We start from the raw sequence: 15,804 nt of genomic DNA on the forward strand, positions 1-15,804 counted from the left end.
GCCTTTCTCTCCCCTGATTCGGTACCTTGACTGACTCCCTTCCGGAGCGTACGGTTCAGAAGTGTTTGCGGACGAGGAAGGTGCCAATGAAGCCGATATGGAGGGTTCTGTAGGGCTCGTGGATGCTTGGAACGAGATACGTCGACCGGGGGAAAGTTACAGCGTACTACGCAGCGTCGAATCGGACGCACATTGTTGGCACGATTTTTGACTGCACGTTTAGCGTGAAGGAGGAGAAGAGACGGGCACCCACAGTGTCGCTTGCTTGTCGTCGTCCAGAGTGGATGGCATCGCCGTAACCTACCATCACAGCAGAAGCCGCGATTGCGGCGTCGTTTACCGTCGGCCAATCCTCGAGCCCCTTGGTCGGGATACCAAGTATAGCCTTCAAGAGAGTGGGAGTCAATGCTGGGTAATGTATACCAGTCGCTGACTTCTTTCATGGAGTCCCCACAACGCATGAGTCCGTGTATCGTCGTCCAAACATAACATTGATGAGGAGAGCGGCACTGAGAAGATCGCCGTCTTTGAGGACCGCGATCGAAGGCTCAAACCGGATTCATGTGTATTAAATTAAAGTCTCGATTTCAACGTTGGCTCCCCGAATGAGGCCTCGAACCACCGCACACGCTTGACATGTACGAGAATCAAGGCAGATGTTACCTGAAATTGGTGCTTGAGCCGGTCATCCCCCTCAAACCGATCCGATCGTTCGAGGTGCCTGTAAGTTCAGTGCAGCACGGAGAGGCTGCGCCGAGTTGCATAGACCGTTCTCGATTGTACTCGATCGTCGTTCGCATGCTTGGTACTCTGAAGCCCTCGTGTATCGTATGCTGGTCAAGCTCCTATCCAGGCGAGATTAAAACGTCCACCCTCTCTCCTCTCGTTCGACGGCTAACGCTTGCCGTAGGAAAGTGTCATCCCAGACATGAAACTGACTTGGTTCTGCGCTGCATACCGAAGAACCACAGCTGCAAGCTCGTCTACCAGCCCTTTTTTACTCGGTGAGGTCGCAGCTGAACCCCGGCACATACTCCATGAGTATTCCGGTCACTTCCAGCAACCGATTGTCGAAATCTTCTCGGACCGCCATACGCACTGTGCAATACGTCTTGGGTAGTCTGATGCCCTTCTCCGCGCCCATTCGAGACTGCAAGCGACTCACCCGCTCGTTACAGATTGCATCGCACTCGGCCTGCCTATCGACCTCCTCCTCGAGCTTGTTCAGCTTTCTCGGGGCATGCTCGACCTCAGACTCGTCATCGCTCCCCCACAAGTACTCTTTGGCGGCACCCCGGTGGACGTAGTCGACAAACTCCTCCTCAAACTCGGGAGTCCACTCGCCGGTGCCTCGACGGAGGCGCAGGCCCTGCACGCAGGGCGAGAAGCGGCGGTCGAACATCTTCAGCACGGCCCTGACAGGCGGTCCGTTGGGCTTTACCACAGACACTTCCATAACGGTCCAGTCGGAAGGTTGGAATACCTGAGATATCACCATCCGCAGGTTGCCTTCGAAAGGGGGTCGGCCGCTGACGGCCAAGGCGGTCAACATGTTGCCACGGTAGTACGGATTCCTCCATGATGTCAGCTGACGGGTTTTCTCTCCCACCCATACACACACACTCTCTCTCTCTATTTATGACGACGGCGCCTTACGGTGAATATGCCATCTTCAGCCATTCCACGATGCCTTTGAAGAAATTCCCAACACCCCGCGTTAAGCCGAAGACCAAGTTTCTGATACAAACCAGAACGGCCGACATTGTGGTTTTCCCGAACCGAAGAGGTACTTGAAGGGTCAAAAATACCAGGGAGGCCAGGTGATAGACGTCTGTATTGCGTGCGAGAAGTTACGACCCGCTGATAAGCCAGTTGCGAAGGGGCAGAAGAGAGGGAGGAGGGGGGCGCTCAGCGAGTGAACTGAGGGAAGTCGAGTTGAAAAAAATCGCGACGACTGGGTCTGGGCTTTTTGAAGTTGCTGATGGACACGCGAGACCCTGTCGGGTCTGCCCGATCAGGTAATCAGCTAGAGCTCATGTGGAGAAAAGATCAAATCTACAGGGCGCTAGTACGGCTTGCATGTCGCTTCCCTACCTACCTTAGATAGGTACCGAAAGCTTGCCCCCTCGGTCTTCGGTGAGAGTCGATAGGGGGCCAGGTTCGATCACAAAAGCGCCTCCATAAGGACTTGGTCCGAGCGAGTATGGATGCCCATCTCCGAAATGCTCTTCTTGCTATATTGCTTCATGATGTCCCAAAATGCTATAATATCTCATCTGGTTTCCCTTTCCGGTCGCTAGGGAACCCCCCCTCAAGTCAATGCCTCCCCCAGAACGCCGCCATCCCACCTCACCTATAAGAAACATGCACCGTCTATACGCTACATACCAGGCCCCTTTGAATTCCCATCCGCTCACCCAACTCAAGCCCTTGAAGATGGTCACCGACGACCAAGAATCAGCCTAGCCACCTCGAAGCCGCGACCCACGCAGCGAAGCCGCCCACAGCGATGCAGACCCCAACCGCTATCGTGAGACTCAGGATCACCTCTCGACCTATCCAGCGCTGCCTGAAGCTGGGCTTTCCGCGACGCATGTGGAGCACTTCCTCGACGTCGACGCCGCCCTTCCATTTGGACCTCATCTCCATTGACAAGCACTTGGAGAACTTCCTCTCGACACTTTCCGCCCTTCAGTCTCGCCTGGTAAGGTTTCATCAGTCACGAATGAGGTCGGGCGTGGCGCAAGTCGGGATCCAAACGGTCACTCACACAAGAGACAAGCAAATGCATCCCTTCAGCTTAGCCTTTGACTCCAGGTCCACATCCAGGTTCAGCTCCGATCTGCAACCTCACAGGCCCATCGTCCTTGACGCCACCCTGGCACGGTATCGTCACCGTAGCCTTCTTAGTGGAGTATTCTTCACCTAGAAGCATCACAACATCCCTCCCCCAATCCTCGTCAAACCGGGCTTCAGGTCGGCAACTCGGCGTCCAGCGCCGGCGGCTCGAACACGGGCATCTCGAAAGCCGACTCCGGGGTTAGCGTGGATGGCAGCGGGGGTGGAACCGGAAGCGCGAAAACCTGGACTTCGATGGCGACGACACTAGTAGAACCGACAGCGGCAACGGCGATGGTGCCTTTCTGTCGTAAGTTGTGGCGGTGATTCAGTTCGAAGTGTTCGATAACCTTTTTGGGAGCCCCCCCCCCCTTGGTTCTTGTCAACTCTCGACCCTTTTTCTGGCAGATGTCGTAGTCGCTTTGCCTATACAGACGTCTTTGAGGACATCTTAAAGTACTGCTCCATGCCCCCAAAGACTTCGGTTCAGGCAGATGTGTAGAACTGCCCCGTTCTTCTTCGAAGGAATGATTCTCTCAACACGCTTTAACAGAATGTTGATTCACATTTAAGCACCGTCGGATGTTGAAATATACAACTCACTCCGCTATAGACCAGTTTTCAACAACACCACCCCTCCCTCCCCTTCCCGAGAGACTCGTCGAAACAGCAGCCATAACGACACAAGCCCCCTTTCCCGTTCGGTTTCAAACGTTTCCTAACCACCTCCTCTAAAAGCGCCTCTTCGCCTTGGATACCGCCAGAAAAGGGTTGTGAAATGCCACTTACACAGACCGCCCGCGTCACGTGGTGTGTTGATGGCGGGGAATGGCGGGTGAAGATGTCGTATGATGCCGCCCGACTTTTGAAACCGCACTGCAACGCCGACACCACAATCCCGGCATCAAACCAGCCATGGGTTTCTCTCTCTCTTTCTTCCAGTACGATTACATAGAATATAAGGCCCCGTTGTCGGTTTAGCTCTCCTCGATGGTTTGGGCGAGAAGGCTCAACACCTTGTTGAGAATCACCAGTCCGCCATCGTATATTCACTTGTCAAACTTCATCCAGGAGAAAACATTACTCAGAGACTGGGTAGAGTGTATGCCATCAATTAATCCAACATAGTCATATTGCCAGTCCCATCCAAGTTTTCGTGTTTCATACAAAAAGCCAGGGTATCGATATCCCGACCCTCAATCGGTGGTTCTCTCAACCGAAAACGCACAAAGACACCAAGTGTGATGCACCGCGCCCTGGCCGCCTATTACAAACCAAATGATCCCACAACCCCCGTATCCCTCCCTGCCTTTCTATGCCCCCCGTCCTATCTTACTAAAAGCTCATGCCCAGGCTCCTAATCGGCAACCACAGAAGCACATTATCGGGCCCACCCGAGAGCTGTGGCAACGACATCTCGGGGAAAGATCTAAACCCTGAGCTATTCCAAGCTCAAGCGCATCCAGTCGTTATCCCAAGTTTTCCGTTTTGTTCCATATAATGCTTTCAAGCCCCAGAACGTGGAATTACGTAGGGGATCAAACCGAGGCCCCCCGGCCAATGCTTGGAAGACTTCGGAAACACCTGCGATAGTGCATCGACATCTTCACCTTCTTACGTGCTCAGCAAATCCCTCACCGACATCCCCCTTCCAGCGCTCCTCACAGCGCCACCATTTGCACCTGCACTCGTATCTCCGACGGTCCCCCTGCGGTCGCTATTCAGCATCAACAGTGCGGCCGTCGCCTCCTGATCCAGATCCCTCAACGGTGCCAACGCGGGACTTGTAAGTGCCGACCCAACGCCGCCACCGTGCCCGTACCCGACGTACGTCTGCGGCCCGAACGCAGGCGACGCGGTCGTCGACGTGCTATAGCTGTAATTTCGTGCGTGGTCCGTCGATACTGAGGAGTATGAGTCGTGGCGGTGCCTTGAGTTGGTGTCCTGCGGCAGGAGTGCCGGCGACACGGACGGCCGCTGCTGTTGCTGCTGCTGCTGCTGCTGCTGTTGCTGCTGCTGCTGCTGCTGCTGTTGCTGCTGCTGCTGCTGCTGCTGGATGGGCGGGAACGTCGGCGACGAAGCCTCCGAGCCGGTCATCTCGACATCATCATTAGGGTCTTCCTGAAATCTAGGGATAAATTGCGGGATGGAACTCCATGCCTCGCTGCGGCCCGAAGGGGTCTGCAAACCAGACTCGACGGGTGAGCGGGCCTCGGACGCTTCCCGTTGGGCCTTGAGCTTGGCGACGCAGTCTTCGAGGTATCTCACGTATTCGATTGATGCCTATGAGTCCGATCCAGGTCAGTCGTTGAAAACCCACGCGCGAAGCCCATGGCCATAACTCACCTGAAGAATGGCTAGCTTGTGCATTTCCCCCGTACAAGCCGGGATCATGCCCTTCAGCACGGCGAACTCCTCATTCATCTTTGACCTGCGGCGCCGCTCAATGAGACTGTGCGCCGTCTTCCTAGCAATCTTGCGACCCGCCACGCTCGTTGCGGAAGGCTGCTTTTTCTTGCCCTGAGCCGCCGTAGCGGAGGCCCCAGCCGGCGCCGCAACGGCCTTTCCCAGACCCGCAGTCCCCGACTTGGCACCGCTAGCGGTAGCCGGGGCCTCCTCAGGTTCCTCTTGCGTCGTTCTGGGCTTCATTTGGATGATTTTGCGAGACCGTGTCGGAGGGGGTGGTAGCGCGAAGCTCTCATTCGAAGCGGCCTTTTGGGCTGCCGACGAGCGCCGGCGGGACTTGACCGTCTCGCTGGGCTGTACGGGGTACGGCGACGTCCGCATGTCTTTGGGGGATATTCTCGAGGCGTCTTGAACAAGAGCGGGCGGTGGCAATTCGAAGGAGAGCTGTAGTGAGTTGAGGTTCTTGGAGCCGTCTTGGCCCTTTATGTCCGTCGAGGACGCCGGCGTGGGCGGTAGTGTGGGACGCGGCATCGCGTTTCGGGTGTATATGTGCGTATGAGAAAGAGGGAGATAACAAGAAGGATGTACGGCCGGCTTTGGGCGATGAACAGAGCAAAAAGTACCGCCTGCGAGTATGGTCTGAACACCGGGATGCCGAGTGAGGGAATTTGAGCTTCTGTGCTGGAGAACAAATCGGTTGACGCCTGGCTGTGAGGCTGTGCTGATGGAGAGTCGATCGGTACAGCAATCCCAATGCTGTTGTTTTTGGCTTGACACCGAGTGTAAAAGTGCCCGTTCGACACCGTCTAGATGAGGATACAACTCCGGTTCGCCGGTCTCGTTCACTAGACGGGACGGAGAAGGTAAAGGGCACGCGAGGGACGGGGAGACGAGAGCATATAGCTGCTGGAACGGTGGTGATAGAAGACCGTCGGAGAGAGATGGAGGGATTGAGAGAGAGAAAGAGAGATTGGGGGGGGTGAGAAGGAGAAGAAGTAATGGTAGTAGGATGACTAGTGTCGTGCCGCATAGAATGTGCAAAGTTGAGGCGGCGCACGACTTTGTCCGACTCTCGCCCACTCACCCACGCCGTCCTTGGCTTGTTCATCCTTACTTCTTCGCTCTCTACGTCTCTCGTCCAACCCTTCCTCTATCTACAACCCCGGACTGGGTAGCTTCAATCTGTTAAGGCTTTGGCCTCAGATACCTATCAACCTCTTAGCAGACATCTGGACACCCACGCCCCCCCCCCCCCATTCAATTTTGACCGGCGGGGACGGGGGGGAGGGTGAAGGGGGCGTGGTTCTTCTGTCTGACATAGGTGGTAACCCTGATGAAAAGAACGACCTGGGGAGGGGGTCCAGGGCTTCGACGAACTAGGTTGAAGGAGAGAGGGCACGCGACTCCAAGCCAGAACAAGTGCCAAAGGGGAGACCCCGTAAAAAAAGGAACACAGACACGACACAAAAGAAAGAGAAAAGGCAGAAACGGCACATCCTGGGAGACCGAGAGAATGGACGACGGGCAGCAGCTAGAAGAGTGGCCAATGAGGAGGCCGGACGCAGACTCCTGGTCGAGGAAAAGGGCAAGAGAGGCAGCATCGAGGGTTCGAAGCAGCAAGCCAATCAGATGGGCGGATCCGAGCACATGGTGTTCCTGAATGGCAACTAGGTACGCATCCCGGCGCCAAGACCAAGCCGCAAGGTTGCCTGCTTCTCTGTCTCCCTCTCTCTCTCTCTCTCCCCCTCTTCTCGCCTTGCCGCTGCCTCACAACTTCCAAGAAAAGCATGCTGCTGTCGTGCGTGCTTGTCAATCCTGCACATGGATCGCCGGTTCCCAATTGCACCTTGTCCCACGCCCTCGATATGTGGATTCTTCTTGGTCGACTGGCCTTGCGGAGGGGTGTGGCATCCCTCGGCTGTACGAAGGCGGGTTCAATGCGGCCTTGCTCCAAAAAATTAAAGGGCCAAGAAACCAGAGGCACGAGACATGTGCTCAAGATTCTGTTGGCCGACTGGTTGAACCTCAAATCTAAATTTGCTCGGGGTCGTGGCCTGGTTGTGGTCGTGTGCGTGTGTTGCTCGTGTGCTCGCGTGCTCATGCCAAAACCAGTATCTGTTATGGAGCGGGATGGAATGGTTTGGGGTTGATTCGGATGACCTAGGGGCTGATCAATCGCATACCGAACTGATGACGACCTCCAATCCAGCCCACGTCCTGCCCGTCAAGTGAGCACGTGGGCAAATACGCTCCCTTCCATGTACGACTTCGTCCCCTCTACCGCGCCCGCGATGATACTTCCTGACTCGGATTGGTCTCGTGTCGGCCAGACTCCATCATCGATTGCCTTGGAGCAGCCCGCGTAGCAGGACAAGCTGCAGTAGTCAAGAGGCCGTCCGTCGCCGCATGCTTGAGGAAACTGCCAGAGGCGAAAACCGTCAAAAAGGGTCACGGCAGGCTGGCTGCCTCTGTAACCAAGGGCTACTACGATCCCACTTGCCTCTTTCTAAACTCCCCAGACTGGTGAACCGCCCCCCGGTGAAGCAAAAACCGGGACCGAAACTCTATTTAAGAGGAGCTGGGCGGCGAAGCTCGCTGTTGTACCGCTCCAACGGGGGGACGCCGTCTCGATTTAGACTAGCGTCCGAACCCCCCCTGACCCGCCCTCCGTCGACTGAGGCAATGTTAGCCAGAGGGTAGCGCAGGGGCCAAGGCCCATCACAGCTTCCAAGACTCTGGGAACTCCAGCGAGAAGCTTGGTTCACTTCAGTTCTCCCCCTCCTGAACCAGGTCGACATCAGACACCTCAACGTAAGCACGTGACGGCGTGATCTCGCCTTCAACCGCCGCCTTGCAAGGTGGATGAACTAGCAACGAGCATACTGTCTGTGCCCTGTGTCCCTCGTCGAGCGCGTTCTCAGCCAGGCCGCGCCGCCATCCCTTTCCTCCTGCCCTGATGCTTGTTTGTTTGCAAAAAGATACGGAGTTTCTTCCAAAAGGCAGCTCCAGACGCACACATTTAGATACTATACTCCGCCCCTCGTCGCATGGTCGACATGCTCTGAGCTGTCGCCAAGTCTTGGCGGTAGACCACCCACACCTACGCTGCACAGGTCCGGCTTCACGCTTTGTCTCAACGCAGTGTTCCGATGGCCATTAATTATTCGAGGAAACCAAGCCTTCCATAACACTCTCGATCTCACAGGTTGTTGGGGAGAAGAAGACACAAATCTCGGATTGCTTCATTGTGATCGTATCAAGATGCTCGTAATCCCCCCCTCCCCCCTTAACTCAACGCCATAGTGAGCGAAGGTGTGTAGGTAGATAAACCAGATGATCCCATCCCGATGCCAAGAAATACAAATACCGCCCTGTTTAGCAATTTTACAAACTTCTCCCACGCTTGCCCTTCACGCGCATCTATCTTCCTATTTTAAACTTCGTTGGAGGGATACTCGACCTTGGTCGTCGCCGCAAACTCCTCCTTGATGCTCCTCACGCTCACGAACCGGCTGAGCAGGTTTTGGCTGCCGGCTTTATCGTTCGTTCCGCTCGCCCTGCCGCCGCCGAACGGCTGCTGTCCCACCACGGCGCCCGTGCTCTTGCAGTTGATGTAGAAGTTGCCCGCTGAGTTACGCAGCCTGTCCTCGGCGAACCGCACCGCCGCGCGGTCGGCCGCAAAGATGGATCCCGTAAGGCCGTATTCGCCCGTCGAGTCGACGAGGTCACACGCGGACGAGAAGGCCTGCTCCGGGTGGGTCGTGTCGTCGTACACGTAGATTGTCAGCACGGGTCCGAAGAGCTCGGTGCTCAGCAGCTTATGGTTCTTGTTGGTCGTCTGGTAGATGGTGGGGTGCACGAAGTACCCCTTGGATGAGTCGTACGTGCCGCCCGCGATGAGCTCCAGCTCCGCGTCCTCTTTGGCCTCGTCGATGACGCCCGAGAGCTTCTTGAACGATCCCTCGTGGATGACGGGGCCCATGAAATTGCTGTGGTCGGCGGGGTTGCCAATCTTGATCTTGCTGACCTCGTCGGCCAGGCCCTCCTTGAACTTGGGCCAGATCGACCGGGGCACGTACGCCCTCGACGTCGCGCTGCACTTCTGGCCCTGGAACTCGAACGCGCCGCGGATGGTCTGCTTGACGGCGTTGTCGACGTCGGCGGAGGAGTGGATCAGGTGGAAGTTCTTGCCGCCCGTCTCACCGATGATCCTGGGATACGACTGGTAGTGGCCCTTGGCAACACCGTCGCCGATGGCGCCGTACAGCTTGCGGAAGATGGCGGTGCTGCCAGTGTAGTGAAGCGCGGCGAACTTCTTGTGCTCCAACACGGCCTTGGTGACCTCCTCTGGGTTGCCAGGCACGAATTGGATGACATCGCGGGGCAAGCCGGCCTCAATCAGAATGTTGTAGACGAGCCAATTGGACGCAATGGCGTAGTCGCTGGGCTTCCAGACGACGACGTTGCCAAGCAGCGCCGGCGCACCGGGAAGGTTACCGGCGATGGCGGTGAAGTTGAAGGGGCTGACGGCGTACACAAAGCCCTCGAGCGCCCGGTACTCGACGCGGTTCCACACGCCGGGGCTGTTGTGCACCGGCTGCTGGGCGTACAGCTCCTCGGCGTACTTGACGTTGAAGCGCAGGAAGTCGACCAGCTCTGCGGCGGCGTCGATCTCGGCCTGCCACGCGTTCTTGCCCTGGCCCACCATAGTAGCGGCCATGATGTCGTAGCGGTACTTGGTGGCGATGAGGTCGGCGGCCTTGAGGAAGACGGCGGCGCGGTCGGCGAAGGGGAGAGCCTCCCACGAGGGCTTAGCCTGGAGGGCCGATTCGATTGCCTTCTTAACATCGGACGGCGAGGCCTGGTGGTACGTCGCTACGGTGGTGTTGTGGTCGGCCGGGTTGACTTGATTTCTGGTGTTGCCAGTCTTGATCTATGGAGTCTGTCAGCTGTCTTGTCGGTCGATTGGCGGTCGAGGAATAGCGATACTGACCTCTTTTCCATCAATAACAATGGGCACCTCCAAGGGCAGCTTGTTTTCCAGGGCGTTGAGCGCGGCGGTCAGCCCTTCGCGTTGAGCGGAACCTTTCGCGTAGTGTTGCTAGTGATTGTCAGCTTTCTATCTACCCCACACTACATGCCCAACTCTCAAAGCTCCTTGTAGAGTGTGTCTCACTCACATTGGGCTCGTTGTTGATGCTGGGGACCTTGAATGCAGCAAAGGTCGCCGTTCTAACTGCGGTCCTTGTCGTGGAGACAGGCAGACGTCTTGTGAGACGGCTGGTCGAAGCAGCAGAGACGCTGTGTCCGAGGGATGTGATGCGGGCTGAGCTCCGAAGTTGGGAGTTCAAGAGCCCAGTTGCTCGTGTGGACGCCATGATGAGCAGTTATGAGCAGCAGCAGCAGCAGCAGATCAACGCCTTCTAGCGATGGATTGGGCAGGAAAGAGTTCCTCCAAGGAGACACACTGAAGAGGCGAAGAGATTGTGAGGCGGAAGGTTGACGGTCAATTAATGGTTGGAGTTTGGAGCAGGTTATATTTCGGAGCGGATAAATGCACGGCATCTGACTAGCTATAAGGTTTCCATGCAATGAATGAAGAGCCTTCGTTCCTGGATATTATGAGCAATCGTCGGCACGCCTTGCGCGTTCTCCCCCCGACAACTGTCGGGTGGCCACGGGTTAAGAATGCGACGGGCCAGCTCTCGAGACGCGGACGGGGAGCTTGTGAGGGGTTGCGTAGGTTCGGGACGCTGGATTCAGAGGGGAGCGGGTCACTCGGAGACCAATGACGTCGGGGCATAGTGTCACTCACTGCTGATAAGTTCTGCCTCAGCAGTCTCCGCCGGCCTATCGCTGCTATTCTTGCACTTTGCGGGGAAAGAATTAGCCAATCAAAAACGCCAATTGTATCGTTGGACTGGGTGGAGATTTTGATAACAGCGGACTTGATCGGCTCAGCGGACCTGGCAGATAACCCCCCGATCCCGACTTTACGAAATCGGGATCGGATGCGCATCCCGACGTGGAGACGCGGCATGTATTATTGCTCCTAGCTGCTAAAAGAGAAGAAAAGTAAGATGAATTAGAACATTGTGATAGAGAAGGAAAAAAAAGCAACAAAAAAAGAAGCCTCGTTCTCGGGCCCACCTCTCTGGGTCTCCCGCGGCTTGATATATCCAGCAAACAATGCAGAGCTCGGGCTCCCAGATACACCCACTCTGGATATTCTACACCCGTCTATCACTAGGTAATATGGGTAGCTCGCTTCATGGGTATAACGTAATGCAACCATCAACACTTCGGATCGGCTTTCCGATCGCCGGAGTACCAATAGCAGCAAAAGTTTGATGCCACCTCGAAACTTCATCGGGCGTTCGCGACAACGTCGCTCAGAGCCTTCTATTCTCCGTGCCCATTGGGGCGCTCCTGCTCGGGGAATGCCTCGACCGGCTCAGGCTGACTCTGGTATTTGAGTTGGGGCACAGTGACACCGTAGCCCTCAGTGATACCTTCGCGGTTGGATTGGTCGATCTCGACACGGATGCAGATGTCCAAGCTGCCGTCATTGCCGGTACCGTGCTGTTTCCCGGCAGCCTTATGCTTTGAGCCGGACTCGACCTCGCCATTGTGTAGGAAATCATGCCCGCCCTTGCCCGAGATCACAGATCGCGTATCGCCGTTGGTAGGCGCCGCAAGTCCCTGGTTGGGCGAATTTTCTGTCAATATGGCAAAGTTGCGACTGGGCATCGTTACATGGTTGGAGCCCGACGTCTTGCTCGAGTCACCCGGGTCCTTGTCGAAGAACCTGAGCAGAGTCTCGTCAGTGTCGTGGTTCAGATGGTGGATCTTGTTCCGCCTGGCCAGCAAGTTCGCAATAGCCGCTGGCGGCGGCTTATTGGTGATGGCCGAAGAGACCACATTGGCCATGTAGCGGTGGTCGTTCTCTGTGGCAATGTTGAGGCGAGGGTTGGAGTAGAAGCGGCCCATGGCCGCCAAGTGCACATCACCACCCAAAATGGTTATGCGGACCGAGAACTCGGACGAAATGGCCTGAAGCCTCTCGACGAGAGCGTTGCGCTCCTTTTTATGGGTCCTGGCCGTGTAGTGGTCGTCGAGATCATCGAGCAAGTCGATGCTGCCGTCGAAGTGGTTAAAGACACCACCGGCTAGAAACGGTCAGCAAGCTAACAACATGAGCAGGTCTTACTAGAGCACGTACCGAAGCCGAATCTCCTGTTCAAGAACTTCACCGGGCCCATAATAGGGCTTCTGAAAACATTCTCGAGCCACGTCAAGCGCTGTCGAATGGTTAGCTTTCAATACGACCACTCACGCAAGCGACATGAGCTCACAGGGTATGCTATCGGAATTCCTAGCAGGAGAATCAAGTGCTTGAACGGGCGCCCCGATTCGGCAGCCGACTTCAGCTCCTGCCTCAGGCGGCCAAAGATCAAGTCGTACGTCTCTGGATAGTTGATTTGGTGGCGCGTACGCTACAAATCGTCAGTCCTTTCCCAATCTCTCGCGCAGTCTTCGGGTACACGTACCTCGGTTCGAGCGTCGATACCGAGGAAGGCAATACGCGCTCCCAATCGGGCGAACATATTGTGCGAGTGCTCGGCCACATAAGGCTAAACTTGTTAGTCACGTCTTTGGGGGGCGAGAGGTGCCAACTTAGCACTTACGCCGGGCTGCTTTCCAACAATGTAACTGGGGTCTGATTTGGCAGGGGCAACAAAGCTGTCCATGAGCTGGTTGGGGTCGAGACCTTGGTCCTCGGATGTAGTGGTATGGTCTGGCCGTGAGTCAGTACCCAATCTTATCTTGATTGAACATCAAGCTCACCTGAGGTATAGGTAGACGCTGGTGGGGGAAGGTGGTGCTGGAACAGCATGTAGTACTTGTGAGCAGTTCCACCAATGCCCCTGAACACGTCGCATCGCATGAAGTCGTCGACGTAAGAACCGAACCCGTCGATGATCTGCGTTCTCAGGTCAGCTCATTCCCATCGCGTGCGCATTTCACGGGTGTTTTTGTTTCAACATACATCGTGGTCATCCCATATGTTGAGCTGGGGGATCTGGGCATTGGCAGTCGCGAAGGGCTCCGTTGAGTACCTGCTTCCAGTGTCAGACCTTATGGCGCTCTATCCAGGCACCCTCTGACATTCAACATACCAGCGAATGTAGTTCTTCAAGTAGTAGTCGTCGCAAGCCTGGCGAAGCTTCTCCGGAAAGGGGAAGTGTTTGCGCTTCTTGGGGTTCGAGATCTCGGTCCATTCACGCAGGGGCCCGTCGACTCGAATGCCATCGTTGTAGATCTGATCACCTCCTCCGAGCCTTTGCGGCCGTCAGCAACGCGTCCTCGCACCAGATCAAGCAAGACATGAGACTCACATGACATGAAATGGCCGTTCTTTGTGGTGCCTGTTGACATCGTTCCACAGGGCGGGACCACTCCAGGCGTCTTCGTCCGTACCCACACTGAATCCGTTGCAAGAATGGAACATGATGCGCATCGACTCGTGGATGGCGGGGACGAAGAAGTGGTAGCGGTCGGGTCGGATGGTGGCCGACTGTCGCATATCCGGAATCAAGTACTCCCACTTCGCCTCGGCTTGACTGAGAGGAAGAGTTATGTCGAAGGCCCAGAAGGTATTGCGCGGGTCGGAGTAGAGGCATTGCCCTTGAATTTCCGCGTCATTCGTGTTGCTGCCGGTTGCTGCGCCGGAGTCGGAGGTATTGACGGCGCCGTTGGTGCCATCCACTCCATTCGTCTCAGCATGAGCCTGCCGGTCATTGACCGTGTCGGCAGGACGTAGAACCAGGTGAGGAAAGAAACTCTGCGTCTTACCGCCGCCCCTGGCAACAATCAAGACACTCCCGTACCAACGGTCGCCGTCCATCCTGCGGTAGTTGAGTAGTGGGCCGCAAATGATCTCCCTGCCGTCGGGGGGTTCCTGCTCGTTGGCGTGAGTCGGGTTCGAGCGCGGCTCCTCCTGGCCGGCAGCCTCACCGGCGGCGATCATAATGGGTTTGAAATTGGGAGCAGCATTGGGGTTCTCAGGCTCGACGCGGTCGCGGTTCAGGAAACTGGCCAGATCGTTCGTGGTTCCTCGTTCTTGGGGATCGCGGGGCTGGGCATGGGCGGCGACGGCATGACGCGCGAAAGCCGAGCTCTCTTGATGACGCCATCTGTTGGAGGAAGCGTGAGGGTTGTGCTCGACATCATCGAGAGCTTCTCCTTGGAGACGAGAAGCCATGGTTGCGATTGTCTGTTGGAACTGTGGTTTGTTTTTTCGTCTTTGTCCTGGGAGGAAGCTGTTAGTTTCTCCAAAGGACGACAGAAATGTCATTGGGCAACAGTGGCTGCTCACAATGTCTCGGCGCAGAGATTAGACCGACAGGGTCTGTTTGCGCGCGGCGGTCAGCTGCAGCCTCCAGGGATAGCTGCTTGCGATTGAGCAGCTCCGGGGCTATCGAGAATCGGGAATCTGGTATTGCGACGAGGGAGGGAAATGCAAGACGACGACAGCGGCAACTTCAGGGACAGAGAAGGGAAAGGAAGAAAGGGGGGGAATGATGGGAAAGAGAAATTGAAAAGAGGGTGTCGTCGAATCCCACCACAAATCGCACCAGGAAAGGGTGTATCGTGTTGTGTTGGATTGCATGCTTTGCTTGCCCCCCCTCCCCCCGGGTAGCACCAGTACACATAGGATTTGGAGTGGTAGGGATTGGCGTCAGTGGGGAGACAGCCCACTACGCAAACCGCTGCGAGCGACGCGCGCTACTGCTGGAAACTGGACCTGATGAAGCTGGTGGCACTCCGTAGGTTAAGGTAGTGTAGTATGAGTTACTAGCATAGTGCTACCCGTTCGTGCTGAGATGCTGCAAGGTGGGTGGACCGGGCGATCAATCAGCAACCTCGTGGTAGGGGTCAACCCGGGACGGACCAAATCCGAGGGAAGAAAGTTGGCGACCGTGGAGTTCACGGGACTAAGGGCTCGGAAAGGAGACGGTGCTCGTGCTTCATAATGTGCCATTTCCTGGCCGGATTTTGTTCTGCAATTCTTTTGAAAAATGGATTCTGTCACATTCAGCGGGCATTGGCACATCCAACACCATGTAGATGGATGGCCTTGGCCGATGACGCGCAACAAGAGGAACGAATCTCTGCATCTCGTCGTGGGTCATCTTGAGTAGCGTGGCTACCTACCCACCTGCAACTCCAGAGCGCAGTCCTTGATGCAGCAATCACAAGCTGACATTGACAAATTAGAACCGGTATTTCCATCTCCCGAGTCCTATTGGATTCCATTCGTGCAAATATCCGTAATACATGTTTGTTATGCTCTGTCAATCCGTAGATCGGGAGAAACAACCAGCACCAGTCGCGATTGGGCCACTCAAAAGCGAGTAGGTATCCCATCGCCTCTCGGCCGCCCCTCGCCCAGAGGCGATTGATGGCTGTAGCCGCGTCGAACGTTCGGCTCCCTCCAGCTTGCCAAGGATAACGTCCACGTCGTCGTCATCGCTGTCGTTTGCTGGCAAGCTTTGG

At 56.1% G+C, this 15,804-nt stretch overlaps 5 protein-coding genes across 5 annotated transcripts; 1 reads left to right on the top strand and 4 right to left on the bottom strand.

Annotated features, from left to right (window-relative positions):
- Positions 1-43: 43 nt before the first annotated feature.
- CDEST_09977 (uncharacterized protein) lies at positions 44-1,965 on the bottom strand. The gene is made up of 2 exons (XM_062926135.1): positions 1,657-1,965; positions 44-1,574 (listed from the first exon to the last, which is right to left on the bottom strand). Exons 1-2 carry the CDS (start codon positions 1,761-1,763, stop codon positions 998-1,000), a joined length of 684 nt encoding a protein of 227 aa, XP_062782186.1. The 5' UTR covers positions 1,764-1,965; the 3' UTR covers positions 44-997.
- Positions 1,966-2,509: 544 nt separating this feature from the next.
- Positions 2,510-2,929, top strand: CDEST_09978 (uncharacterized protein; the record flags this gene model as incomplete). Its single annotated transcript, XM_062926136.1, has 1 exon — positions 2,510-2,929. One exon carries the CDS (start codon positions 2,510-2,512, stop codon positions 2,927-2,929), a length of 420 nt encoding a protein of 139 aa, XP_062782187.1.
- Positions 2,930-4,452: 1,523 nt separating this feature from the next.
- CDEST_09979 (Putative myc-type, basic helix-loop-helix (bHLH) domain-containing protein) lies at positions 4,453-6,754 on the bottom strand (the record flags this gene model as incomplete). The annotated part of the gene is made up of 2 exons (XM_062926137.1): positions 5,185-6,754; positions 4,453-5,121 (listed from the first exon to the last, which is right to left on the bottom strand). The coding sequence occupies exons 1-2, from the start codon at positions 5,773-5,775 to the stop codon at positions 4,453-4,455; spliced, it is 1,260 nt and encodes a 419-aa protein (XP_062782188.1). The 5' UTR covers positions 5,776-6,754.
- A 1,781-nt stretch (positions 6,755-8,535) lies between these two features.
- On the bottom strand, positions 8,536-10,755 carry CDEST_09980 (Putative delta-1-pyrroline-5-carboxylate dehydrogenase, aldehyde dehydrogenase). The gene is made up of 3 exons (XM_062926138.1): positions 10,425-10,755; positions 10,238-10,345; positions 8,536-10,177 (listed from the first exon to the last, which is right to left on the bottom strand). Exons 1-3 carry the CDS (start codon positions 10,620-10,622, stop codon positions 8,678-8,680), a joined length of 1,806 nt encoding a protein of 601 aa, XP_062782189.1. The 5' UTR covers positions 10,623-10,755; the 3' UTR covers positions 8,536-8,677.
- Positions 10,756-11,270: 515 nt separating this feature from the next.
- On the bottom strand, positions 11,271-14,909 carry CDEST_09981 (Putative phoD-like phosphatase, metallophosphatase domain, PhoD-like superfamily). Its single transcript, XM_062926139.1, has 10 exons — positions 14,624-14,909; positions 13,644-14,556; positions 13,425-13,586; positions 13,295-13,364; positions 13,093-13,228; positions 12,933-13,042; positions 12,795-12,878; positions 12,600-12,740; positions 12,467-12,545; positions 11,271-12,413 (listed from the first exon to the last, which is right to left on the bottom strand). The coding sequence occupies exons 2-10, from the start codon at positions 14,507-14,509 to the stop codon at positions 11,647-11,649; spliced, it is 2,415 nt and encodes an 804-aa protein (XP_062782190.1). The 5' UTR covers positions 14,510-14,556; positions 14,624-14,909; the 3' UTR covers positions 11,271-11,646.
- Positions 14,910-15,804: the final 895 nt, after the last annotated feature.

This window comes from Colletotrichum destructivum, chromosome 6, assembly GCF_034447905.1.
Source record: "Colletotrichum destructivum chromosome 6, complete sequence".
In the NCBI taxonomy this organism is placed as follows: Eukaryota; Fungi; Ascomycota; class Sordariomycetes; order Glomerellales; family Glomerellaceae; genus Colletotrichum; species Colletotrichum destructivum.

Excerpts from the sequence above, each read along its gene's own strand:
- CDEST_09977 (XM_062926135.1), bottom strand. The coding sequence starts at position 1,763 with ATGTCGGCCGTTCTGGTTTGTATCAGAAACTTGGTCTTCGGCTTAACG. Across the intron at positions 1,575-1,656 it reads CTGAAGATGGCATATTCACC|GAATCCGTACTACCGTGGCA; the intron begins GTAAGGCGCCGT and ends GACATCATGGAG.
- CDEST_09980 (XM_062926138.1), bottom strand. The coding sequence starts at position 10,622 with ATGGCGTCCACACGAGCAACTGGGCTCTTGAACTCCCAACTTCGGAGC. Across the intron at positions 10,346-10,424 it reads GCATCAACAACGAGCCCAAT|CAACACTACGCGAAAGGTTC; the intron begins GTGAGTGAGACA and ends GACAATCACTAG. Across the intron at positions 10,178-10,237 it reads TTGTTATTGATGGAAAAGAG|ATCAAGACTGGCAACACCAG; the intron begins GTCAGTATCGCT and ends CAGACTCCATAG.
- CDEST_09981 (XM_062926139.1), bottom strand. The coding sequence starts at position 14,509 with ATGGCTTCTCGTCTCCAAGGAGAAGCTCTCGATGATGTCGAGCACAAC. Across the intron at positions 13,229-13,294 it reads ACATATGGGATGACCACGAT|ATCATCGACGGGTTCGGTTC; the intron begins GTATGTTGAAAC and ends CTGAGAACGCAG. Across the intron at positions 13,043-13,092 it reads AGCGTCTACCTATACCTCAG|ACCATACCACTACATCCGAG; the intron begins GTGAGCTTGATG and ends ACTCACGGCCAG.